Genomic DNA, 27169 nt, shown 5'->3' on the forward strand with positions numbered 1-27169 from the left:
GAGCGGGGGAGGAGCAGAGAGAGGGAGACTGAGGATCTGCAGTGGGCTCCGTGCTGACAGCAGAGAGCCCCCTGCAGGCCTCGAACTCATGAACTGTGATATGACCGGAGCTGAAGTCAAATGCTCAACAGACTGAGCCACTCAGGCGCCGCCCCTTTATATATATATATATATATATATATATATATATATATATATATGTATATATTATATATATTACATGTATATGATGCGTATATATATATATATGTGTATATATATATATATATATATATATATATATATAATGTAAATACAAATATATACTGCTACTACATAGCAGGGTGAGGGTTGAACACACCATGAACACCAAGCCTTGATTAAGGGCTTGGGACTTTGAGCCCCAGCTCCCAGCATCTGGAGAGAGAAGACGGGCTATGGAGAGTGAGTTAATCACCAGTGGCCAGAGATTTCATAAATTGTGTCCATTGAATGAAATCTCCACGAAAACCCTTGAAGACCCAATTCGGGGGGTGTCCAGGTGGGTGAACACCTACATCCAGGTGCTAGAAGGTTGGCGTGTCCGGAGAGGAGGGGGCAGCTCTACAAACCCCCCCCCCCACTCCCCTTAGGCGTATGACCACCTGACTTGGCATCACTACCTCTTGTCTGTGTCATGTAAGTTACCGCACATGATGGCACATGGAGGGGATCCAAATGTGTGGGCGGCCGAGCAGAAGTGTCACAGCCAGCGTCCGAAGTAGGGGCAGTGTGTGGGACTGAACTCTTCACCTATGGAGTCTGATGTGGACTCTGGGTGTTAGTGTTGTAAGTGAATTGAACTGTTAGACACCCGTTTGGTGACATAGAATTGGAGAAGTGGTGTTGGGACAGACATCACATATTTGGTGTCACGAGGGGGAAAAAAACCTCGTCATCCTCAGAAGAAGCACTCCACCTTCTGGAGATGATAAGGCTAGAAGGGACTTAAGTTGGCTGTTTCCCTCCTCCCAGGTCGAATAGGCCTTGGGACGGTCCTGGTCACTTATACTCTTGTGAAATAGATTGTCTTGAGGATGGGCCTTGTTGAGAAGCATAGAATATTATGGACCTTTTTCCCTTTTTTTTTTTTTTTTTTTAAAGTAGGCTTTACACCCACTTGGGGCTTAAACTCACCACCCTGAGATCAAGACCTTAGCTGAGATCAAGAGTCAGTTAACTGAGCCACCCAGGTGCCCCTGTACCTATCTTTAAATGACTACTTTTTATCTCTGTAATTTGAGAGAGAGGAAAACACAGAATCCGAAGCAGGCTCCAGACTCCGGGCTCTGAGCTGTCAGCACAGAGCCCGACACGGGGCTCGAACTCACAAACCAGGAGATCATGACCTGAGCTGAAGTCAGGTGCTTAACTGACTGAGCCACACAGGCGCCACTCTAAGGCTTTCTAAGCAATCTCTGGCTTCCTAATGTTCATTCTCTTCTGCACACTAGATAATAGGACTTTTTATGAACGTGCTCTGCAGTTCCATGGTGGAAAGAATAATTATGACTGACCAGTTCATTACTGGTCATGAGGCACCTCATTAATCCCTGAGAAATGTTCCTCATTTGCTGTCACTCTACTGAATCCGTCCATTCTAGCATTAGAATTGCTGGGTGGGACGTTTTCGCTGTTCCCTAGACATGGACATCATTGAATTACTGATCTCTTTCACGGACCAGCATTTAGGGGAATTAATCCATTGAGGGATTCCTGTGCTTGGATAGACTGTTGTCCTGCCTTCCCAACAGAGGAACTCGGAAATGAGAGAAGTTGGGAGGAAAGCCTCTCAAATGGCTGGTTGGGTATCCGTTGCACCAGGAATCAGAAAAAGGGGATTTGATGAGATTTTTGGACTCTGTGTCATATCCCGTACACATACATCTTCAGTACTGGTGTGGAATTCGGCGAAGTCCCTTGCAAACTCCAGGCCTTCACGTGTTCCTCAAGGTCACAAGGCCCTGGTCAGTTATGATTCTGTCAGAAAATCTCTTCTGGTCTGTGTGCCTTTGTGTCCTAAAAATTAATGGGAGGCAACCCTGAGACTCGTTAGTATATGGATTTTGGGGATGTCTAAGTTGTCATGTCTTTTACTCCCGTCTGAGTTGAGTCCTCCGAATATCATCATGGTCCGTGAAATGAGACAGAGCATGGAAGGCAAAACTGATTTCCGTGATAAATATTATACAAATGAGAATTGTACTCTTCTATGAGAGTATTGTTGTTCATCTAGCTGGATATGACTGCAATGGCCTGCAGGACGTTAGGACATTATGGCCAGCTCGATCTTTCGATAGTTTGGATCCTCCTGGCTCCTCATGTTTGGGGATGGGAATAGGAGAAAAAGCTTCCATTTTTTTTTTTCCTGTTTTTGTTCATAAAACATCGTGCACTTATGACCCCAGGCTTCATGGAGTAGTACCTGATGTGGTTATTTAAGGAGATGAAAGTTTTTCTCACAAAGAATTGATGGTCTTAAGATGGAAATATTTCTTCCGATTCTGTAGCGTTTCTCCAAGGTGTTCTGTTCCCTGACAGTAGAGAGCAATGAAGATTTGAAGTGATCACCGTAAAAATGTAGCAGTAAATTCCGTGTGTTCGTGATGCTGTTAAATTCATGAGGACGTGAGTGTGGCCAGAGAGGAGGAGTCTGAGAACCAAGTCGTAGAATAAATGTTGAGAAGTCAGGGTCGTATGTGAATTTCTTACGAATTGAGTATAGATCGCCAGTTCTGCCCGTCTTACCCATCCCCCTGTACACATGTATGGGATGTTTTAGGACTCAGTGGCCTTTGAGGATGTGACTGTGAACTTCACCCTGGAGGAGTGGGCTCTTCTGAATCCTTCCCAGAAGAAACTCTACAGAGATGTGATGCAGGAAACCTTCAGGAACCTGGCCTCAGTAGGTAGGGATGACGATATTCTTATTTGCTTGGTCAATATTCTTATTCACTTAATCAACTAGGGAGCCAGTGTTGCTTGTTTATCGGTGCTGTTTCGAGAGGTTAAGTGCGGAAAGCAGATACGTTGGTAAATGAAGCAGCCATGGTGACGGTTCATCAGGGACATAGAAACTAAAATAATTTTAGTATTTTTTTATAATTGATTTTTCCTGGTCTGCGTTGTAGGAGACAAATGGGAAGATCGTAACAGTAAAAGTCTGTATGAACATGAGACAAATCGAAGGTGAGTCCCACTCATATGAGAGCAGTGTCCCTGGGGGTGCCTGGCCAACTCAGTTAGTAGAGAGCATGCAACTCTTTTATGTTATTTTTTTTTAACATTTTTTTTAACGTTTTATTTATTTTTGAGACAGAGAGAGACAGAGCATGAACGGGGGAGGGGCAGAGAGAGGGGGAGACACAGAATCAGGCTCCAGGCTCCGAGCCATCAGCCCAGAGCCCGACACGGGGCTCGAACTCACGGACCGCGAGATCGTGACCTGAGCTGAAGTCGGACGCCTAACCGACTGAGCCACTCAGGCGCCCCTCTTTTATGTTATTTTTTTAAAAAACTGTTTAATGTTTATTTTTGAGAGAGAGAGAGAGAGGTGCGGGGAGGGGCAGAGAAAAAGAGGGAGACACAGAATCCAGAGCAAGCTGCAGGCTCATGAACTGGGAGACCTTGACCTGAGCCGAAGTCAGACGCCCAACTGACTGAGCCACCCAGGTGCCCACCCCCCACCTTTTTAATGTTTACTTAAAAGTAAATAAATAAATTAAAATAAAAAAAAGTGTCCCATGAGAGCATGTTTGTCATGAAATTAAAACAAACAAGCAAATAAAACAAATCAGACCAGTTTTCAAGTCTGTTCGTTTTTCGGATATTTTCATCTAGAATTTTTGCTGTAATGTGACCCAGATGTTCAACGTGTGAAAAATAGTACACGTGGAAAAATGTCTTCAGAAACCCCATTGATGACCATCTCTTTTGATAAGAGCTGCGATCGAGTCCTCTCGCAGAATGCCCAGCACACGTTCACTTCCAGACGACCAGCACGAAACACATACACGGTGTTTTTGGGAAAATGGCGGAAAAAAAAAAGTCTCATTGCAATAATACAGTGAATGCGAAATTCCTAATAAACCGTTAATAACCTGCTTCTCCTTTCTCCGGCAGGCGCGTGGTAGAGAGTCCCTGTCAAAGTAAAGAAGGTAGTCAGCGCGGAGACCCCCGCCGCCAGAATCCAAGTCCTAAGCAGATAAAGAAGATTTCTACCGGAATCAAACTCCGTAAATGCAGTTTCTGTGGACAGGCGTTCAGGCATCATTCATCCTTCAGCAGGCACATGCTCTCCCACACTGGCCACAAACTGTACGAGTACCAGGAATACGAAGAGAAGCCTTATAAGTGTAAGGAGTGTGGGAAGGCCTTCAAACATCGCCAGTCCATCCGCGTACACGTCAGGACTCACACCGGCGAGAAACCTTACAAGTGCCAGCACTGTGGGAAAGCCTTCAAGCACTGCCAGTCCATTCGCAAGCATGAAAGGATCCACACCGGCGAAAAGCCCTACGCGTGCAAACAGTGCGGAGAAACGTTCCGGTATCGCCACAACTTCCAGAAACACGAGCGGACGCACACCGGAGAGCAGCCCTACAGGTGTAAGCACTGTGGGAAAGCCCTCAGTTGTCTCAGCTACTGCCGGGTTCACGAGCGAACTCACACCGGCGAGAAACCGTACGAGTGTAAGCAATGTGGGAAAGCCTTCAGTTACGCCAGTTACATCCGAATACACGAGAGAACTCACACCGGAGAGAAGCCCTATGAGTGCAAGAAGTGTGGGAAAGCCTTTAGTTGCCCAAATTACTTTCGAAAACATGAGAAAACGCACACCGGGGAGAAACCCTACGAGTGTAAGCAGTGCGGTAAAGGCTTCAGCTGCCCTAGATCCTTCCGCAGTCACGAGAAGAGACACCGGGGCGAGAAGCCGTACGAATGTAAGATATGCGGTAAAACCTACAGCTGCCCCGTGTACTTTCGAAACCATGAAAGGAGACACAGCGGGGAGAAGTCCTATGAATGCAAAATCTGTGGGAAGTCCTTCAGTTGTCCCAAGTATTTTCGAAAACACGAGAGAAGTCACACGGGCGAGGAACCCTGTGAATGTAACGACTGTGAGAACGTTCCCGTGAGTCCTCTCGCGATATTTCAAAGACACGTGATGAAGGCCACCGGAGACGGACCTTACAAGTGTAAGGAGTGCGGGAAGGTCTTCGACTGCCCCAATTACTTTCGATGTCACGAAAAGATCCACAGTGGAGAAAAGCCATACGGATGTAAGGAGTGTGGCAAAGCCTTCAGTTCCTCCATGTCCCTTCAAAACCACGAAAGAAGTCATAGTAGGAAAAAACCTCATGAATGTAAGGAATGTGGCAAAGCCTTCAGTTTTCCCTGTTCCCTCCAGAAACACGAAAGAAGCCACACCGGGGAGAAACCCTATGAATGTAAACAGTGTGGGAAAGCCTTCACTTACCTCAGTTCTATGCAAAAACACGAAAGAACTCACAGTGGAGAGAAACCGTATGAATGTAAGCAGTGTGGGAAAGCCTTCATTTATCTCAGTTCTATGCAAAAGCACGAAAGGACCCACAGTGGAGAGAAGCCGTACGAATGTAAGCAGTGCGGGAAAGCCTTCATCACTCTCTCAAACGTTCAAAGGCACATGATAAAGCACACCGGAGATGGACCTTGTAAATGTAAGGAGTGTGGGAAGGCCTTCGACTGTCCTAGTTCGTTGCGAACACACGAACGGACTCACACCGGGGAGAAACCCTATCAGTGTAAACATTGTGGTAAAGCCTTTACTCGTTCCAGTTCTCTACGAAACCACGCGAGAACTCATAGCGGAGCGGAGCCGTATGAATGTAAGGAACGTGCGAAAGCCTTCGGTTCCAGTTCTTTCTGAACACACGAGATCACTCACACTGGAGAGAAACGCTCTGTGCACAAATAATACGGTCCAGTCCTACTCGCTGTTACCTTCATATACACGGAACTCCTACTAGAGAGAAACCGAACGGAAGGAAAGTGGCGAAAGCCTTCCTTTATCACAGTCTTCCGAGGACGCACGGGTGCACGCGGGGGAGAAACCATATGAATGTAAGGGACGTGGGAAGGCCATCCGTGCATGTCCGTGAGAAGCCACGGAAGAACCCACACTGGAGAGGGTAGTCTTGAATGTAAACATTGTAGGAAAATTCACTTGCCCCACCTCCTTGCAAAGCCACAAGAGAATGTGTAATGGATAGATACTTTATAAAGGAACACCTTCTGATTTTAACAAATGTTTTCAAAGTCCTTTGAAAACTGCACTGGAAGGAAATCCTATTTTTGTAAGTAATATGGGTAAGCCTGCTGCAAATTAATTAGTGTATGACACTCCCCCAAATTCACAACACGAAAGAAACGTTATTAACAGTATACATAATATTGTCTTCATCAGCGGCTTTTTTTTTCCAGTTTTATTGGGAAAAATTAACATATTACTGCATAAGTTTAAGGCATGTAGCCTGATGGTGTGATTTACATATTTTGTGGAAAAGGTACAATGGCTCGTTTTTGTTTTGTTTAATGTTTATTTTTGAGACAGAGAGACAGAGAGAGAGAGAGAGAGGGAGCTACAGAATCCGAAGCAGGCTCCAGGCTCCGAGCTGTCAGCACAGAGCCTGATGCGGGGCTCGAACTCACAAACTGTGACATCATGACCTGAGCCAAAGTCGGACGCCCAACCAACTGAGCCACCCAGGGGGCCCCCCTTTTGTTTTTTATTTTTAAATTTATTTATTTTGCGTGAGAGTGGGTGAGGGGAAGGGAGAGAGAGAAAATCTCAAGCAAGCTCTGCACTGACAGTGGGCTCGAACTCACAAACCATGAGATCGTGACCTGAGCTGAAGTCAGATGCTTAACCGACTGAGCCACCCAGGTGCCCCTACAGTGGCTCATTCTTAAAAGAATTCTCTGTAGTTTGGATTTCTACTTTAGTTTTGCAAGTAAACATTGAGGTGGGAAAATATTACAGGTACTCACGAAGCAGCAGATTCTGAGTTTAACAGGTAAAATTTTCCACTTGGTAAAAGGCTAGTGTTTCTATTTGGACGACTTTTATCCGTGGACGAACCAAAGTCTATTTCCAACATGCAAGTAGGTTTAATTTTTACATAATTTTTTCCTTTTTCTGTAAGGATAGGGCTATTGAGTAATGACGTGTTATCCTTAAAAATAAACTGCCAATTCTTCAGCAAAAATGAGTTTTGCAGCAATAGAGAAGTGCAGTTCCGGACAAGGAAGCCATGCATGGCCATGGCCATCGGCAACCGGAGGACAAAGGAGAGGAGTGCTCCTCCTATAGAAGAAAGCGGGGGACTTAGGAGGGGCTGTTCTGAACAAAAGTTTGATCCGAGCACACCGGGGGTTCAAAATACAGCGGCTTTTCATTGGCCGAGTCGTGACTGTGTCATTGACTGGCCTGTTGTGGGGTGAGGAGGAACCCTTTCTTCTCCTGCAGAGGTAATAAAGTAGTCGCCAAAGTGGTATTTCAGGGTACGTCCCGTCCCGTTGAGTGCGCACCTGAGGAGCCATAGGGCTGGGAACTTCTGCTGAGCTCCTGACTCCTGACATTTTCAACAGGTTTCCTTTTGTCAACTTTTACATTTCGTCCTTTGGTCGAGATCTTTCTTTGAACGCGTTGCTGCTGAAGAGTCAGGCTTTCCACGTTGAGTGGTTTTCTCTTTCAGGGCCTCCATTAGAAAGAAAGCGCAGGGGGCGCAGTCGGTTAAGCGTCCGACTTCAGCCGGGTCACGATCTCGCGGTCCGCGAGTTCGAGCCCCGCGTCAGGCTCTGGGCTGATGGCTCGGAGCCTGGAGCCTGTTTCCGATTCTGTGTCTCCCTCTCTCTCTGCCCCTCCCCCGTTCATGCTCTGTCTCTCTCTGTCCCAAAAATAAATAAAAAAAAAAGTTGGGGGGAAAAAAAAAAAAGCGCAAAGCGCAGAGCCGTTGGAGCCCCCGTTAGCCACATTTGAGTAACTAATCTGGGTTAGAGGGAGAACTCCTAGGCATTTCCCAACCAAGGTCTGTGTCTTCTCAAGGTCAGAGGTGTTGGAGATCATCTCGGGAGTGTTGAGGCAGCATCACCTTATTGGGTACATTTTTTTTTTTTTTAATTAATGTTTATTTTTGAAGGAGAGACAGAGCATGAGCGGGGGAGGGGCAGAGAGAGGGGGAGACACAGAATCCGAAGCAGGCTCCGGGCTCCGAGCTGTCGGCACAGACCCCGACGCGGGGCTCGAACTCACAAACTGCGAGATCATGACCTGAGCCGAAGTCGGCCGCTCAACCGACTGAACCACCCAGGCGCCCTAGTTGGGTGCACTGTCCAACTCAGTTGGGACAACTAAGTTGGTCCAACTTAGAGGAGGAAGGTGCACTCGCTGAATGCAGACCTCCGAATCCGGTATCCCTCTTGGAAGTCGCTGCGTAAAGCAGCCATAGGCGAAGAATGAGAAAGTATTGCAAAAACACGTGGTTATAATCAACCACCTGCATTTGGGAAGATACATACAGTACAGGTATAAATATGAAGCAACAGCTGATGAGTTTTTCGTAGAACAAACCTTCAAAGGCTTTTTAAAGAGTGTTCTCTCAAAAGAGCTGTTGGTGACCAAATGGATTACATCCTGTAAGGTCGCTAATTCAGAGACGGTGAATTTGGAGGAGAATCCAGTCAGTTACCCTTTCCGATGAAAGAAAGACTTGTGAATTTCGAATCGTCGTCTTTTTTTTTTTTTTTTTAATTCTTTTAATGTTTATTTTTGAGAGAGAAAGCGCAGGCAGGGGAAGGGCAGAGAGGGAGAGGGAGACAGAGGATCCAAAGCGGGCTCCGTGCTGACAGCAGCATGCCCGACGCGGGGCTCAAACTCACGAACCGTAAGATCGTGACCTGAGCTGAAGCCAGACGCTCAACCGACTGAGCCACCCAGGCGCCCCTGAATTTTGAACCTTCTAACGCTTCACAAAAAGGGATTGAAAAATTAATTTCTCACAGGGTCACGGTCAGGCTATTGCTGAAAGGTCATAATCAAAAGAAGCGATTGCCCCCTTTGTGCAAGGGTCTGGGAAATGCAGGCAAGGGCTTTGTGTTTCCACAAGACGGGGAGAAGAAGCAGCAATGAGAAAAGGGTGTGTTGGCCTAGTCTGGATCTCTTGGGAACGCTTGTGTGGTCAGATGTTGGCCCCTTCAATTCTGGGAAATCCTTACCTTCCGTTCACCACGGAGCGAGCAGGTCCAGTCAGGGTGTGGTGCTTTCTCGACAGGTATCCTGCGAATCCGAGAGTCTCTTCCTGAAGTTGGGCAACCCAAGGGTTGGTTAGCAGTTCCTGAAAAGGACCTTTCCAACGAGGTTGAAGAGTCTGGAGTTATCTTCTCCAACACACGGAACCTCCGCATTGCAAGGTTTAATGCTTAAGGTTGTCATCTCTCAGAAGTGCGGCGTAAAAAGATTGTACTTACCAAGGCATGGTTATTTTTTAATAAAAGCGATTAGGCCTTTTCACCATGGAAGTATATCTCTTTTTATCAGCTGTGGGCCCGAGGAGGCAGGGGCCAAGTGCATTGGACGTCCTGTGACCGATTCAAAGGGTGAGAGTCCGTGAGTTCCAGAGAGAGTGGATCTGACTTGCGGCAGGACTATCAGCCTATCAACTATTGTTGGCAGTGTTAACAGCCCTGGTATTTGGAAGGGTGTCTAGAGATATGCCTACTGAGCCTTAATAGTGTCCTTAGCGTGTTCCACTAACCCTCCAGATGGAGGATGGTAAACGTCGCAACAGTTGTCGCTTGTGGAAGCACCTGACTGTTAAAATTGGTTCCCTGATTGCTGTGAAGTTCAAGAGGGCTTCCTCAGGTAGGATCATCTGTCACAGAATTTCAGTGACGGTGAAAGCATTGGCCTGTCCCTAGGGGAGAGTCTCAGACGAGAGAGAAAGTACACAAACCATGCCTAAAGCGTATTTATACCTACGTTACGGGAAAGTTGTATGAACTAAATTTGCGCCAACTGGTTTCCCTGGGTTATACATTGAACGGTACGGGTAAGCGGGGTAGGCAGTTTTCATGGTCCTATTAACCTTTTCCCACCGGTATTTGTTCATGAGTGCTCTCATCTTGTCAGTAGACCCATCGTTTAATACACGTGCAGCGGTAAGTAGTGGGGGTTTTAGAATTTCTGGGAAGACTGAGTGGTTTTTTGGCCCAAACCAGAGTTCTTTTATCAGACCAACAATTATTAGACTTCTGATTTTTTTTTTTTTTTTTAATTTCCTGGGGCCAATATTGGGTGTCTCTGTTTAACTTTTCTGATTATCATTTGGGAGAATCTCCCTTTGGAACATGATGCATGTTTGAGTATTGCTTTCCTAGAGCAGCATTTTTTGGGGGGCAGTATTAGCAAGGTGGTTTCCTTTGGCCTCCAGGGAGTTGAATCCGGAATGCCCGGGAACCTTAATAATTGCCATAGTAGCTGGCTAATATGTGGCATCTAATAAATTTGGGGTATAGACATTTTTAGTTTTTTATTGGAGGTAGGGACACCTCGTCTCCCTAATATTGCAAGGTCATGAGCTATCCCAAGGGCATACTGACTGTATAAATGTGCTTTTATCTTTGGATAAGGTACAAGCTCGTGTAAGGGCTTCTATAACTCAGCCTATTTGGCTGGAATAGCCAAAGGTAAAGGTGCTGCCTCAGTGGTTTCAAAAAGAGTTCTGTGGGGCGCCTGGGTGGCTCAGTTGGTTAAGTGTCCGGCTTCGGCTCAGCTCATGATCTCTGTGAGTTCAAGCCCCACGTCGGGCTCTGTGCTGACAGCTCAGAGCCTGGAGCCTGTTTCAGATTCTGTGTTTCCCTCTACTCACGTTCTGTCTCTCTCTCTCTCAAAAATAAACATTAAAAAGTTTTTAAAAAAAGTTTTGTTTGCTTTCTTTAATGATTATTTTCTTCTATTAAGAGAGGGAGAGAGACTCCCAAGCAGGCTTGGGGCTGCCAACACGGAACCCGATGCAGGGCTCGATCCCACAAACTCTGAGATCATGACCTGAGCCAAAACCAAGAGTCAGACCCTTAACCCACTGAGCCACCCAGGCGCCCCCAAAAGGTGTTGTAATAGTATACCCAGCACAGTTGTTTCATCTTTTATTAAAAAAAAAAAAAAATTTTTAAAGTTTATTTATTTTTGAGACAGAGAGAGACAGAGCATGAATGGGGGAGGGTCAGAGAGAGGGAGACACAGAATCTGAAACAGGCTCCAGGCTCTGAGCTGTCAGCACAGAGCCCGACGTGGGGCTCGAACCCACGGACCGCGAGATCATGACCTGAGCCGAAGTCGGCCGCTTAACCAACTGAGCCACCCAGGTGCCCCTGTTTCATCTTTTAAATAGGAACCATCAGTAAATCACAAAAAAATGTGCATTCGTTAGAGGAGTTTCCTGTACCTTTTTCTATGTGGAGTCAAAAGGTAATTTGTCAAGCATTAGGCAGTCATGAGGGATTTTGACTGGGTCCAAATGTAGTCCTTGTTTTGAGATCAGGTCCCTAAATATCAAACTTGAACGAGCAAACTGCAAGTTTTCTGGGAGGCTTTATGTTTCTTTAAGGCGAAAAGTTTTTGTTTAAGTAGGCTTCATGCCCAGCACGGAGCCCAATTCGGGGCTCGAACTCACGAGCTGGGATCAGGAGTTGGGCACTTAAACAACTGAGCACCAAGGCAGCCCTTTAAGGCCACACGGTTTAACACAGGAGTGCTGTCTGTCCTGTGAAAGGGGAGCAGAGAAGCTAAGCCGTCTCCATTAGTCAGAAAGTAGAGCCTGTAGACAACTTTATATCCTCCAAATCCGCCTAGAAGGTTTATGAAAGGTTAAGAGAGACTATGAAACCCTGAGGCATGACTGACTGGATGTATTTCAGTTCTCAAGATAAAGCAAAAAAAGATACTGGCTCTCTGTATCACCTGGAATACTAAAAATACCCTGCACAGATGGATTCCAGTGAAAAACTAGCTTTCGTTGGGGAGGGCCGTCAGGAACATACACGGGAGTTAGGGACCATGGAGGGCTGAAGGATAACGATGTTACTACTAACACAGGGGACAATGAGGCTGTGGGCCTTGGGATTGCTGTGGGCTTCACACTTCTTAAAGGGCTTCTTTATTTAGAGGGTATGGATTAATTCTAGTGAGGGGTTTTGATGGGCATTTAAAGATCTTATAACTCATCAGGTTGGCTATTTCGATTACTAGAAGTCAAATTCTAGAATTATTTCTGCATTTGGGAGAAAGAAATTACAGGCGATACTTCTGTGAGAAATCTTGGCACTACACAGACGGGAGCAAGGAACTCAGGAGAAAAGAGTGTGCATCTCTCAAAGGGCCTAGAGAAAAGGGAATAGGTTCAGAGGCGGGAACCTGTTGGGGTCATTATTAGATACGCTACTCAAGCTGTTTTCTTGCTCTGAGGCCGGGGCTGCCTCCTAGCAGCAGAGTTTAAGAGTAGCTCCGTGGTCCCAGTAGGGAGAGTGGTTCCTCCGTGGCGATTAGGAGAGGTGATTGGAAAGAGCCTTGGTAACTTCTCAGAGCCCGGTCATTGGGAATTTGGAAGACATTGGAAAGACTGACTGGCGGGCTAGGGGTGCATGGGGCACTTTGATTAGTGACAGTCTTTTTTCCAGTGACCTGGCTCTTTGCAACCATAGCAGAAACTAGAAGGTTTTTGGTTTTGTTCCTTCAGTTGTTGGAGTTGAGCATTGAGAATTTTACGGTCTTCCTTGCAGGTAGCAAGTGTGCCGATTTGTCAGATTAAATCTGGAGGGGACATAGTTTCCCATCCCGTCATGGTCCTTTTAACTAAAGGAGAAAGATCCTGGTTGATAAACATAGAGTTCGGTGCTAGCCTGGTGGATTCAACATTTAAAGACCGGAAACTTTTTTTTTTTTTTTTTTTTTGAGAGAGAGAGAGAGAGTAAAAGCATGAGCAGGGGAGAGAGCAGAGGGGGAGGGAGAGGCTCCGTGCTTGGCTTGGAACCTGACAAAGGGCTAAGCCCAAAGGTACTGATTAAAATAGGGTTGTTTTGTTTTGTTTTGTTTTCTATAAGCCATGTTTTTTCAATTTAATTTTGAGAGAAACAAGTTTGGGGAGAACAAAGGTTACCCATAATGCCCATTGAAGTTCTAAATTACCTTTTTAGTTTTTGACAACCGCTCTTGTGCGGTTGGGGGGAGGAACAGAGGGAGTGAATCTTAAGCAGGCACCATGCCCAGCATGGAGCCCCACTTGGGGCTCGATCTCATGACCCTGACTGAGATCATGCCTGAGCCAAAGTTGAGTCGGATGCCTGACACACTGAGCCACCCAGGTGCCCCTAAGTTGCTTTAGATGGAGTCCATCCACTTTGTTAGAAATGCGTATGAGGAGGGACCCCAGTAGGGCCGGGCACCCTCAAGGCACTTTGATGACTGAGATCCCGTTTCTGAGTTTTTTTTTTCTTTAGAGCAGAAAGAAAAAAAAAAAAATTAACAGTTTCAACAGGAAAGGCCTACTTCCAGGAGGAATCGGTGTAAAGGCCTGCACAGTTCCAATAGGACAGCCCAGTTTCAAAAGAATTAGACTTGAGGCCACTGTTTCAAGAGGGACCGTCTAGTTCTGAAAGTGAGTCAGCCCAAAGGCTAACACAGTCTTAATGGGAACAGTCCCAATTCCAAACACGAGTGGAACCGAAGGCCCAAGGGACACTTGCAGAAAGGACAAAGCCTTTAAACCCATCCTGAAGAAAGCCTGGAGACCTCAGGAAGCTGGGGCTCGAAATCGAGGAGAAAGCATAGCTTCAAACTCCAGGAGCAGCAAGAAAGCCGTGGGCTCGGTGGTTTCCGTGGGTATTGGCATATTTGCTCACCAGCCTCAGAATTGTTGAGGCGGTCTCAGGATCTGACTTCTGACACCAGATAATATTAACCTCGACTATAAAACGGCCAGCTATCTTACCAGCAAGAAAGGATTTATCTGAGACTAGAGAATTCGGGAGAAGCACGCTCCGGCAAAGCCACGGGTAAGTCTGGAGAACAAAGGGCAGAGGAAATGGGGGAACCGGAAGTGCGCTTGTAAAGGATATTGGAGTAAGCTGGGAGGGTGAAGTATAGTGGCCTTTTATTGGCTGAGTTGTGAGTCCCATTGGCTGGGCTGTTGCCAGGGGAGTAGAAAATCTTCCTCTGGGGGTAGTAGAAGTAGTAGCTGAGGTACTAGGTACTTGGAAGTTGTGTCTCTTCCCGTTGGGCCTGCAAGGGACAGTGAGTGATAGACTGTTCGAGCTCCCCCTGCTGGCCTCCTGACTCATTCTAATTTCCACATTGGTATTTCTTGGTTCTTTCCTACTGTCTTACTGCGGCAAGTACTAAATATGCCTTACCCATCCTGTGTATATATTTTACCTTTTTTTTTTAAGATTTTTTTATTAAAAAAATTTAAATTATTATTTTTCTTCTCATTTTTTTTTAATTTTTTTTTAACATTTATTTATTTTTGAGACAGAGACAGAGCATGAATGGGGGAGGGTCAGAGAGAGAGGGAGACACAGAATCCGAAACAGGCTCCAGGCTCTGAGCTGTCGGCAGGGAGCCCGACGCGGGGCTTGAACTCACGGACCGCGAGATCACGACCTGAGCCGAAGTCGGACGCTTAACCGACTGAGCCACCCAGGCGCCCCTCTTATTGTTTTTTAAAGTGGGCTCCACACCCAACGTGGGCTTAAACTCACGACCACGAGATCAAGAGTCATGTGCCCCACCAACTGAGCCAGCCAGGCTGCCCCTAAGATTTTATTTGTAAGTAATCTCCACATCCAGCGTGGGACTCGAACTTACAACCCTGAGATCACGAGTCGCGTGCTCTACCGACTGAGCCAGCCGGGCACCCCTACACTTTACCTTTTTTGATCAAAAACCTTTTCGTTGGCCTGAAGAGACTTCCTCTGTTCTCCTTGCTAATAAATATTGACCATATATTTGTACGTATGCAAAATTATTCATAGAGTACAGTCTCCTATGAAGTACTAATTTCATCTTTTGTCTTTTGATCTTTGTCCCTCCTTCTTCTTGGAATTTGGACTATAAAGTATGCATTGCGAATAGAGACCTAGCTGGGAACGACTCTCCTTGACCGTGTCCGAGTAAGTAATGCGAACTGTATTTTCTAGGATCTGTGGCCTTTATGGTTTCATGTTAGAACTTACCAAAGCCTAACATCCACGAAACTTGGAATGCAGAAGCGAAATAGGATTCAGTCAGGTTTTGGAGTCATCTGTGTAGAAGGAGACAGAAGGATAGGGCTTTCCGGATGCATGTTTCCAGCCTGTTTTCCTCATTCTTTGTGATGCCCATCAGTATTCCCGACCCGCCACCAACTGCTAGACTTCCATCTGACCCCGAGCAGTAGGCTTCTCCAGTTGTCTCCACTGTCCGACTTTGAAGAACCAGCAGAGTCGAGATTTCCTGCGATCCGTCATGTGTCCACCTGGAAACAGATTTCTGCCATCACGGGTTGCGTGTTCTACTCTCCTCTTCCCTAGATCCTGTTCATACAAGGTCGAATTTGTGTAGTAAACACCTGTTGTGTTAATACTGCGAGTGTCCGTCTGTGTGTTCCTGATTGCAGTATGACGGCCACACGGGTGCAGTCCAGAAGAATTACGTGAGACTTTATCCTTCTGCTCTGTGCAGCGACCGCTGTGACCCAGCTCTTCCCTCTGAAACCTGGCACGTTCCTTGTTACCGGCAGATTCCGGGTGTTTTGTGTCGCTTCTCGCGTAATCCCTCAGTAGGCTTTCAGTTAAGTTGAATTCTATGTGATTAAAAGTACATGCATTTTTCCCCCCTAATGAATGCTTCTATAGTTTTCCTTTGAAATATTTTATTAAAAGGTCCCATTGATTTAAGGATTTTCAGATCAAACTTTGTGATTTTCTACATTTATTATGCATTCTGACTCAACTGTATTGTGGGCCCAAGTTCAGGTATTTTTTTCCCCTCAGGCAAATTTTATTTTTTTCTCTTTTATACTCACTTTGGTCATGAGACTAGGTTCTCATTCATTCATAAAACCAAAAACGTATGTCATTTTTTTTTCCAGCACCCTCTTCCCAAAGACCACCGTGGTCAAATCTGTAGTCAGTAATATAAATAATTTCTAGTTGTAAGAGTGACCCAAAGCATAAAACACTGTAGGGTGTATCAGTAACTACACTCAGAAGGACTTCTTGGTTGGATTTTGTGTTAGATGATTGCTGTTCAAGGAAGGTTTTGTATTGGGTTGCTCTGAGGAAGTGAGATTAATTCTATAATGGGCAATTATAATAGTTTTTATCTATAAGGCAGAAAGAATGGTTTTGATGCTAAACCTAATTTGCGAGAAGCACCGTTTACATTAGAAGAGGAGAATTTGGGTCATTTTCATTCTTTGGAATGTTCTCTGTTACCATTTATAGACACATAGTTACAGAAGGCATGTCTGTTTATCTTGATCTATCTTGGTCAAAGAGTAGCTTTGTCTGGTGATGGACATGTGTGACATTTTTCTCTTCCACAGGGTTTATCTAGGCCCTTGAGGCAGTGTGAGGTCAGCTCCCAGTCCTCTGGAACAATTTTGCTTTTCCTGTTATCTAGATACTGAAATAATTTCGTATAGTGTATTATTGGATGCTTTCCGGAAAGTACCTCACTTAAAATGTATGTTTTTTTTTTTAAGTTTATTTATTTCAAGAGAGCAAGCACGTGAGCAGGGGAGGGGCAGAGAGAGGGGGAGAGAATCTCAAGCAGGCTCTGCATTGCCAGCTCAGAGCCCGACACGGGGCTTGAACCCACCAACCATGAGATCATGACCTGAGCCCAAGTCAAGAGCCGGATGCTCAAGCAACTGAGCCACCCAGGCACCCCATAAAATGCATATTTTCCTAATCACACATTACTTAGCAAACTGTCTGGTCTTTGTTATCTCTTTTATGAGTCAGATGAGGTTTAGAAGCTTAGGTAAATTGCCAAAGAACACGAACCAAGCAAGAGACAAAGTCAGGATCTCTTCGACAATGAAGTCATGCTCAGGGACTATGGTCTTAGAACTAATTTTTCGAGATACGTCCTATGCCAGACAGTATGGACTGAAAAATAGCCAATTTAGCACAAATACCCAAGTCTCATCATGGATTGATGAAATCATGCAGTCTCAAGAAAGAAATGGATCATGACCACAGGGAATGAATGATTGACTCACTGGTGAGAAAGAGTCCCTGCTCATATATATTTTCCATGGGATCTAAAGTTTTCACGTCGGAAACATTTTCTGAAGTTAACCATTCTAATGACCCAGAAGTTATTTTTCTTATGAAGTGCCGATTTCTTCTGGTTCCAATGCTCTTTTTCGGAACCTAAGTTCTGGAAGGATGCCCACCAAATGCATCTCTGGTATCTGTGTTTGTGCACCTTTTTGGCAAAACCGTGACAGACACCAGTGGTCAACAATCAAGATCAAAATGGAGCTGGAAACAAACCCAAGAATGCGGATGCACAACAAAACCCATCACAGAGACATCAGGTTTGCAGCAAGGAGAGATTTGATCGGCAGCCAAAGGAAAAATGCTTCTGGAGGACTAGCCTCAAATTCATCTCCCCAAAGGAGGAGAGAACAAGTGTTTTATAATCAGAAGGGTTGTGTTGCATACAATTTGATGAAAAGGGTGGGGAAAACTTAACTACGCCTAACGAAAGATGGAGCATGCGCGATGAGCAAACATACGGAACTTAACCCTTGTTCACGTTAGGATGGAAACACCACCAAAAGGAGACAAAATTCCACCCCTGAGGCGAAGAGGTTATTTTAGGACTAGGAAAAGGGCTTTGGGCATTCTCTGAGAGCCAGTATCAACTGGATGGGGTCTTAGGCTGGGCTAAGATACATTCACAGGCTAGAACTGTATCAGATGACTTTGAATCCAGGCTTCTGCCGAGATAGCTAGTGGATTTGTTACTAAGGTCTCAGGAGACACAATAGGAGATTGGCGGGGGGGGGGGGGGGGGGGGGAGGGGGTCGGAGTTCTCGAAAAACAAGCTTAAACATCCCGCTAGTTTCAACCTCATGAACGCTATGGGGCACGGTTTCAGAGCTCGACTAAGTATTGCGTATGGAGAGGGGACTTTTAAGTGTCTGTGTTTGTAAAGAAGGATCAGAGATCCAGGAGTGGACTGACAGCACTGGTTACAAGGCAACTGTTCTGGACCCGGCGGGATCCAGTCCGCCTTAGGCGCAGACACGTAACCCTTGGCCGGGCTGTCACCCAGGCGTGGAGGGGCGAGGCCTTAAGAACTGTCCAATCAGGGGCGGCGGCGGTGCGGTGGGTGGGGCATCGCTCCGCAGCCTCTGCAGAGGTCCTCGCTTATTTCAGCCTTGCTGGGTAGCCCAGGTCCCCTTCTTTCAGGGGACGCATTGCCGTGGCCTTGTTTGTGTTCCGCTGTGATTCGTGTGCCCGCGGGAGTTGAAGGAAGGCCATTGGGTAATCCAGGAAACGTAGAAATGGTGGTTGCGCCCGCGGAGTCTGATGACCGGGTAGAAAGTGTCGCTCGAAACAGGCGCCAACCAGCCGTGGTCGAAATCCTCCCCTTGGTCACCTCCGGAGTCTGCGGACCCGAGTCCCCCATGGCGCCGCTGGGACCTCGGTCGCCTCCGGCGAGGGGCGTGGGGACCGCACTCGGTCCCTGCGCGCCACGATTTCGGCCCTGAAGCATTTGATCAGCTCTGCGCCCGCTTCGTCTCACGGGGAGAGTCTCCATGGGACAAGCGTGACTCTTTTGCGTTCGTGTGTGGGAGGAGCTGTGGTCTGTGGGGTCCCCGGTCCCTCCTTTGTCCCCACCGTGAGCCCATTTTCTCCTGTGTGTTCCAGATGTTTGGGAAGCAGGGTCTGAAATCCACCAGCCTGTTTCGCCAGCCAAGCTCTCCGACGCCTGGCAGTAAATGCCTCTTTCAATTACCTCCCGGCCTGCCCAAATGCCAGATTCCCATCATTACCAACTATTTGTTCTCGGTGGTGCAATTCAAACGGTCCCAAAGTTTTAATTGTCCATCATTTTCCCACAGTGAATGGATGGCTCATTTTAAATGGTTTATTTTTGTCCGTAGATATTTACATCCGAAGAAAGCAGAGAATAACTGCTTGGAACTACGTTTGGAAAATTCTTGCACTTCTCCCAGGATCTTTCCTGGGCACGGACATCCTGTGGGAAGTCCTTTGGGTGGCGGTCCTTCTTGGGAGAATTTTCCCGAATGATCTGCCCAGTCATCAGGGTTCCACAGTGGGACTGCCCCAAACTAAGTTAGTCACCTTTAAATTTTACTCATTTTTGGGCGCCTGGGTGGCTCAGTCGGTTAAGTGTCCGACTTCGGCTCAGGTCATGATCTCGGGGTTCCTGAGTTTGAGCCCTGTATCAGGCTCTGTACTGACAGCTCAGAGCCTGGAGCCTGCTTTGGATTCTGTGTCTCCCTCTCTCTCTCTTCCTCCCCCACTTGGGCACACACACACTCTCTCTCTCTCTCCCTCTCTTAAAAGTAGATAAACATTAAAAAAAATAATTTAAAAAATTTACTCATTTTTAGTATCAGTTTTTTTTTTTTAACGTTTATTTATTTTTTTGGGACAGAGAGAGACAGAGCATGAACGGGGGAGGGGCAGAGAGAGAGGGAGACACAGAATCAGAAACAGGCTCCAGGCTCTGAGCCATCAGCCCAGAGCCCGACGCGGGGCTCGAACTCACGGACCGCGAGATCGTGACCTGGCTGAAGTCGGACGCTTAACCGACTGCGCCACCCAGGCGCCCCTAGTATCAGTTTTTTAATGAATGAAAATTTATTTCATCAATACAACTTCAAACAATATAGAATATTAACGAGGAGGTAAGGAAAGGGTGTGTTTCAGAAAAAAAAAATTCCAGTACTACATTGCTTGTATTAGAAATTCTTTAAAGAAATAAAATAAATTCTTTTAAAATATAATTTTATTTAATTATTTATTTTTTAGTTGGAAAAAAAAAAAAAGCCTTTCTTCATTTTATTTATTTTATGTAAGCTCTACACCCAACGTGGGGCTTGAACTCACGGCCCCCAAGATGAAAAGTTGTATGCTCTACGCAGTGAGCTGACAGATGCGCCTGCTTGTATTAAAAATTCTCGTTCCCCCTTTTTCCTCTCAGCATTGGTAGTAACATTCTTTTGTTTTTTTTTTTTAATGATTTTTTTTAAACGTTTATTTATTTTGAGAAAGAGAGAGAGCCCTTTATTCTGAGAGAAGCTGCAGGCTGGTGGAAATCTGGGATGGCACTCGGGGTGGGTGGGGTGATGAGGCAGTCGAGGCCTTTCTGGAGTTGTAGCTCTCATGGCCTTGGGCCTGTTCATAGGCCTGGTCTTGCACGCCCTACGGAGGTGCACTCAGTATAAATCACGTCCGTCGAGAAGTCTGTGAAAGTCCAGTTCTGTGTCCTGGAACCGTGTCAGTGAATGGGGAGGTCATCTGGGTCAGAACCTTAAACTGAACCCTGCTGAGTGTCCTCACTTGGGAGCCTGGAACCCTGAGGCAGGGAGAGGTTCCCTTTGCCCCGGGGAGGGGAGGGGAGGGGAGGGGAGGGGAGGGGAGGGGAGGGTGTGCAGGGCTCCCTGAGCGCATTCCTGTGGCTGCTCGGGTGTCCCTCCCTTCCCTCCGCGGGTGGAGGACTGGCGGGGACTGACCCACTCCAGGGCTTCTGTCTCCACCGGGACAGTCTAGACTGGGGAACCTTCTGAAGGTGGCTTTCCTCGTGTCCTGTGGGACGCGGCTTCCCGTCCCTGCTGAGTCCAGTTTCTTTCCTGGATTCCTTTATTGATGGAACAGCGCAGCCCTTGGGCCCCGGTTTCCCCCCAGAACTTGGGCCCCTGAACTGTAAGCTGGTGGAGAGAGACGGTGTGAGGCAAGGTGGAAACTGCAGGAAACCCAAGTAGGATTTGTGTTCTGTTTTACTCAAGACAACCTCACGGCGTGAGATGAATGTGTTTAAGTTCTCAGGTCATTTTTCTTTCTTTTTTCTTTTTTTTTTAATGTTTATTTATTTTTGAGAGAGAGAGAGAGAGAGAGAGAGACAGAGTGTGAGCAGGGGAGGGGCAGAGAAAGAGGGAGACACAGAATCCGAAGCAGGCTCCAGGCTCCGAGCTGTCGGCACAGAGCCCGATGCGGGGCTCCAACCCGTGAACCATGAGATCATGACCTGAGCTGGAGTCGGACTCTTAACTGACCGAGCCACCCAGGTGCTCCCCGCCCTTTTTAAGTTTTTATTTATTTATTCTGAAGAGAGATCACGAACAGGGAAGGGGCGGACAGAGAGGGAGAGAGAGGATCCCAAGCAGGCTCCGTGCTGCCAGTGCAGAGCCCAACTCATGAACTTGAACTCATGAACCATGAGACCATGATCTGAGCTGAAAGCAAGAGTGGACGCTTACCTGGCCGAGCCACCCAGGCACCCCTCATTTTTCATTTTTGGGTCAGTTTTTATCTGTTTGCATTCTTAGAGAACACTGACATTCAACAGGCTAGAGCAACCGAATTTCTATTTTAATTAATGTGAGGAAACCCACCCAAAGCTTATGTAAATCTTTGAAAATCCAATGCATGTCAGGAGCTAAACTGAAAGTTTTTAAAGCATTAGAAAATGCTATTCATTCCTGGAAATATCCCAGGTGTGGTATAGGGGAGGGGCAAACTACATGCCCCACCCATGTCGTGTTAGAAAGAGACTTGAGGGGCGCCTGGGTGGCGCAGTCGGTTGAGCGTCCGACTTCGGCCAGGTCACGATCTCGCGGTCCGTGGGTTCGAGCCCCGCGTCGGGCTCTGGGCTGACGGCTCGGAGCCTGGAGCCTGTTTCCGATTCTGTGTCTCCCTCTCTCTCTGCCCCTCCCCCGTTCATGCTCTGTCTCTCTCTGTCCCAAAAATAAATAAATGTTGAAAAAAAAATTAAAAAAAAATAAGAAAGAGACTTGAGAATTTTCATCTTGGATGGTTTGTGCTTTTGTAACTGTCAGTGTTATAAGGAATTGAATCTTAGAATGGCTTCTTATGTATGCAGGCTAAAAATAGAGCCCCTGGGTGGCTGAGTCATTAAGCATCTGACTTCGGCTCAGGCCATGATCTCATAATTCGTGAGTTCGAGTCCCGCATCAGGTAAAAACAAGAGCCCTGGGTGAGCCCCTCTTCTCTCTCTCTCTCTCTGCCCCTCGTAGGATTCTCTCTCTCTCTCTCTAAAAAAAAATGTTAAAAATAAAGAATAGAAATATATCTTTATTTTATTTTGTTAATGTCTATTTCTTTATTTTTGAGAGAGAGATAGCAAGGAAGGTGCAGAGAAAGAGGACTCAAAGCAGGCTCTGCCATGAGAGCCCGATGTGGGGCTCGAACTCACGACCCCGAGATCAAGAGTCGCGCTCTCCACCGACTGAGCCAGTCAGATGCCCAGTGTTGCTTAATATCATCAAGACAAGCAATTGCAAATTCTTTGCTGTGTTCCTTCTTGCAGCCAGTGGGCGGGCTCCGCATTTTTGGATGTTTGAGTGCCGAGAGCTTACACCTCACCCCACCTTCTGCTGCCTGTGCTTCTGGCTGGACGAGCTGATGAGAAGGCCTGAGTGGTCTCGCGAGAGCAGGCAGGAGATTCCAAGCAGAAAAGCCCCTGTCTGTGTGCCGAATTCTTACCCCTGCTCTACTCCCCAACCCCAGTGAAAACACAGGCCAGGCTCTTTCCTTCCTTCCTTGTAAGTTTATTTATTTATTTTGAGAGAGAGAGAGAACAAGCAGGGGAGGGGCAGAGAGAGAGGGAGAGAGAGAGAATCCCGGGCAGGCTCCATGCTGTCAGCACAGAGCCTGATGTGGGGCTCGAACTCACGAACTGTGAGATCATGACCTGCACCGACACCAGGAGCCCGACACTTAACCGACTGAGCCACCCAGGTGCCCCTCTTTTCCTTGTTCTCTGAAGCCATTTCAGAGCGGAGATCTCTGTTTGGGGAGTCATGAGCCTTCTCGTCTCCTTTCTGTATGGGTGAGTGCGTGCATGGGACCCCCGCTATCAATCTGAGCCACATGTCTGCAGGTGACCATAATAGTTGCCGCGGGGAGCAGCATGTCCAGCCATGACCATGACCGGTGGTTCTGTCTCTTCTTGCCCTGACTTGCTCACCTGCTCTGCTGGCTGACAAGGGCACGTACCGTGGGCTGCCGGGTGCCGGGGAGCCCGTGCCGTGACCTATGCTGCCCTGTGTTGCGTTGGCGACCCCATCAAGCCTCAGTTCTAGTTTTAGGCCTATCCCAGTTGGCAGTTTTGAGAGTTCCTGGGAATTTGGGAGCAGGAATATGGAGTTGGGGCTCTCCTCAAAGTGCTCCTAGGTGGATGTCTTTGCCAGTGTCTGTCTGGGTCTTAGCAAGAACCGACAGAGGCTGGGTTGGCCCCGGGTATACCCCGGGGACTGGGTGTAGCAGCTGAGACTCCACCCTGTGTGAGAGGAGGACCCAACGGGGGCTGCTCCTGAAACAGCTGCTGTTTAAAAAGAGAGAGACGAGGCGGCGTCTGGGTGGCATGGTCGGTTAAGCGTCCGACTCTTGACCTCCGCTCAGATCAGAATATCGCGGTTTGTGAGCTCGAGCCCTGCGTTGGGCTCTGTGCTGATGGCTCGGAGCCTGGGGCCTGCTTTGGATTCTGTGTCTCCCTGTCTCTTGACCCCTCCCCTGCTCATGCTCTGTCTCTCTCTGTCTCTCAATAATAAATAAACGTTAAAAAAAAAAATTCAAAGTAGCTCTTGTCTCTACATATCCTAAGGCCATAATCCAAGGCCTCGCCAGGAGACTCCTTATCTTTGTCAGGGTTCCAGACACTACGGATAGTCACAAGGGCACTCACTTCACTTCCCAGAACATACAGTGCTGGCCTCTCCAACGAGGCATTCAATGGAAGTTTCTCCATCCCTTCTAAGTCTCAGGGTGCAGGCCTCATAAAGCACCATTATGACTTATTGAAATAAATTCAGATTAATTTACGAAAGATGGTCTATGCCTGTCATGAGTCAGTCATCAGGTGTGAATATTAAATGTGTCTGTCTTCACCTTTTTTCCCCTAGTACACTGTACCTTTTTTTAATGTTTATTTTTGAGAGGGAGAGACAGAGCATGAGCGGGGGAGGGGCAGAGAGAGAGAGAGACACAGAATCCGAAGCAGGCTCCAGGCTCCGAGCTGTCAGTACAGAGCCCGAAGTGGGGCTCGAACTCACAAACCGCGAGATCATGACCCGAGCCCACGTTGGACGCTTCACTGGCTGAGCCACCCAAGTTCAAGAATATTCCTATCCAGACAGCTGAATCCGATGACTTATAATGGCATGGAATACTTTAGAATCCTATGACCAACTGGGCTTTGTTAAAAGTTTGATTTCCACAGGCCTCCCAGCCTCTCATGTTTGGTGGTTGGCTTAGAAGAAAAAAGTTAGTTCTTCGCTGTTTTTATTATGAAAAACTCCTGCAGACTTGGCCTTCTGCCTCATGGGGTGCTGTAAGTGGTGGGTAATAAGAAGGTGAAAAAAATGTTTCTCCCAAGGAGTTGAGGGTCTTCAAATTGCAATATTTGTGTCATCTGCACTGCATTTCTGTCATTTTCCGGCGCCCTGTGGATCCTGCTGTTAGAAATAAGGTGGAATGTGATCACAGTGAAAGTGGGCACACAACTTCCATGTGTTTGTCATGCTGCCACAGTTTCGAGGAAGTGTGCAGAGAGAGTAAGTTTCTGATGACCGAGTCCTAAAATAAATGTTTGGAGAAGACAGAATCATATGTAACCTTCCTATAAGTGGAGGGTAGTTCCCCAGGGCTGTCGGTCTCCCCCATCCACTGAACATATACATGGGTCCCACTGGCCGGTAAAGATGTGGCTGTGAACTTCACCCTGGAGGAATGGGCTTTACTGGATCCTTCACAGAAGAAACTCTACAGAGATGTGATGCGAGGAACCTTCGGGAACGTTGTCAGAGTAGGTAAGGGCAACGACTTAACTTTACCTTGTCAATCCGCGGACAGGTGTTTCTCCCTTCACATTGCTCTAAGATGTGGAATGCGGGAAGGGAGGACGTTGGTAACTAAACGAGGCATGGAGCGGGCGGGGGGACAGCGCCTGGGTGGCTCAGTTGGTTAAGCGTCTAACTCTTGATCTCGGCTCGGGTCATGATCTCACGGTTCATGAGTTGGAGTCCCACTTCAGGCTCTGTGCTGATGGCTCCCATCCTGCTTGGGATCCTGTCTCTCCTTCTCTCTGCCACTCCCCAGCTTGTGCTCGCTCGTGCTCTCTCTCTCTTTCTCAAAAGAAATAAACTTAAAAATTTTTTTTAAACAAGGCATGGTCACAGCGAACAGATGAGAGAGAATCTAATAATTTTTCTCGAATTTGTAATCTTTTGGAATTGTTTGGCTCTGCATTTCGGAGGAAAAAAGGGAAGAGCGTGACTTTGAAGATCAGTATAAAAGCCAGGGGGGAAACTAAGGTGAGTTAACTCACAAGAGATAGCAGTGTCTCATGTGATGATAGTTTAGAAGAAGGAAACGGTGCGGCTGGGTGGCCCGGTTGGTCAAGTGTCTGACTCTTGATTTTGGATCAAGTCATGATCTCATGGTTGTGAGGTCGAGCCCCATGTCAGGCTCTTCGCTGGTAGTACAGAACCTGCTTAAGACTCTCTCTCCCTGGGGGTGCCTGGGTGGCTCAGTTGGAAAAGCGTCCAACTCAGGTCATGATCCTGCGGTTCGTGAGTTCAAGCCCCACGTCAGGCTCTGTGCTGGTGGTGTAAAGCCTGCTTGAGATTCCCTCTCTCTCTCTCTCTCTCTCTCTCTCTCCCTCCCTCTCTCCCTCTGCCCTTCCCCCAGCTCACACTCTCCCACTAAAGGAGGGAAGGAAAAAAGGGCAACGCCTGCTTCAAATTTGGTGATTCCTAGAAAATTTTCACCCAGAATACTTTCTTATATGTGACATACTTATTCAGTGCTTGCAAAATAATTCACTCGGAAATGGTATTAATAAACCCTACATGTGAATATCACTCAGTTTTGATAATAGCACGATGGGTGGATGATAATAGCACGATGCTCTAGCATTCCTTCGATGTGGTTTGAAACAATCTAGACAAGGGGAAAACCTACCCTTTGGGAATAAACCATAAAAATGTAGTCCAGGGGTGCCTGGGTGGCTCAGTCAGTCGAGCTTCCGACTTCGGCTCAGGTCATGATCTCGCGGTCCGTGAGTTCGAGCCCCACGTCGGGCTCCGTGCTGACGGCTCAGACCCTGGAGTCGGCTTTGGATTCTGTGTCTTCCTCTCTCTCTGCTTCTCCCCTGCTCGCGCTCTGTCTCTGCCGCTCTCTCTTAAAAATAAACATTTAAAAATGTAGTTTAAATACCCTTCTCATAAATACAAAATTTGTTAAGGAAGAAGTCATTACTAACGTGCTTCTCATTTTTTATAGAAGTCATACAGTAGAGAGAGTCTGTGAAAGTCAAGAGGATCAGTGTGGAGACAAGTTCAGTGTTATTCCAAATCTCAATCTGAGTGCATGTGCAAGAGTCCTCTTGGGTCATTCATCCCTTAATAGTCACATCAGATGTCACACTGGCCGTAAGCCCTATGAGTACCAGAAATATGGAGAGGAGCCATACGAGTGTAAGGAAGGTGGTAAAGCCTTCAGTTCTCTCCAGTATTTTTGGGGGGGGGGGGGGAGAAGAAATCACAAGGGAGAGCAAAACTGAGAAAGTTAGGAATGTGGGAAAGCCTTCCATTTTTGTGGATCCTTTAAAAGTCACCAAAGGGTTCACACTGGAGAAAAACCCCTACGAATGTAAGGAATGTGGGAAAGCTTTATGTGGTCCACAGCCTTTTCAAAGACACATGGAAACGCATACAGAAGATGCTCCTTAGGAGTGTAAGGAAGGGGGAATTTAAGCGATTCCACTTCATTGAGAACACATAGAAGGACTCACACAGGAGAGAAACCCTAAGAAAATAAACAACATGGGCAAGCCCTTAGTTCC

The 27169-nt window shown here is 47.0% G+C and overlaps 1 protein-coding gene and 1 long non-coding RNA gene across 2 annotated transcripts; both read left to right on the forward strand.

Annotated features, from left to right (window-relative positions):
- Positions 1–1218: 1218 nt before the first annotated feature.
- On the forward strand, positions 1219–7556 carry LOC112852290 (uncharacterized). Its single transcript, XM_086699000.1, is given in 3 exon segments — positions 1219–2927; positions 3150–3207; positions 4141–7556. Coding segments are annotated over 3 exon segments (1992 nt in total). The 5' UTR covers positions 1219–2782; the 3' UTR covers positions 5930–7556.
- Positions 7557–8007: 451 nt separating this feature from the next.
- Positions 8008–24603, forward strand: LOC147583766 (uncharacterized). Its single transcript, XR_015248522.1, has 3 exons — positions 8008–14109; positions 15172–15225; positions 22187–24603. It is a non-coding gene; the product is annotated as an uncharacterized LOC147583766 (long non-coding RNA).
- Positions 24604–27169: the final 2566 nt, after the last annotated feature.

The sequence above is a fragment of the Puma concolor genome, chromosome A2 (assembly GCF_028749965.1).
Source record: "Puma concolor isolate L17-30 chromosome A2, mPumCon1.1.hap2, whole genome shotgun sequence".
Taxonomy (NCBI): Eukaryota; Metazoa; Chordata; class Mammalia; order Carnivora; family Felidae; genus Puma; species Puma concolor.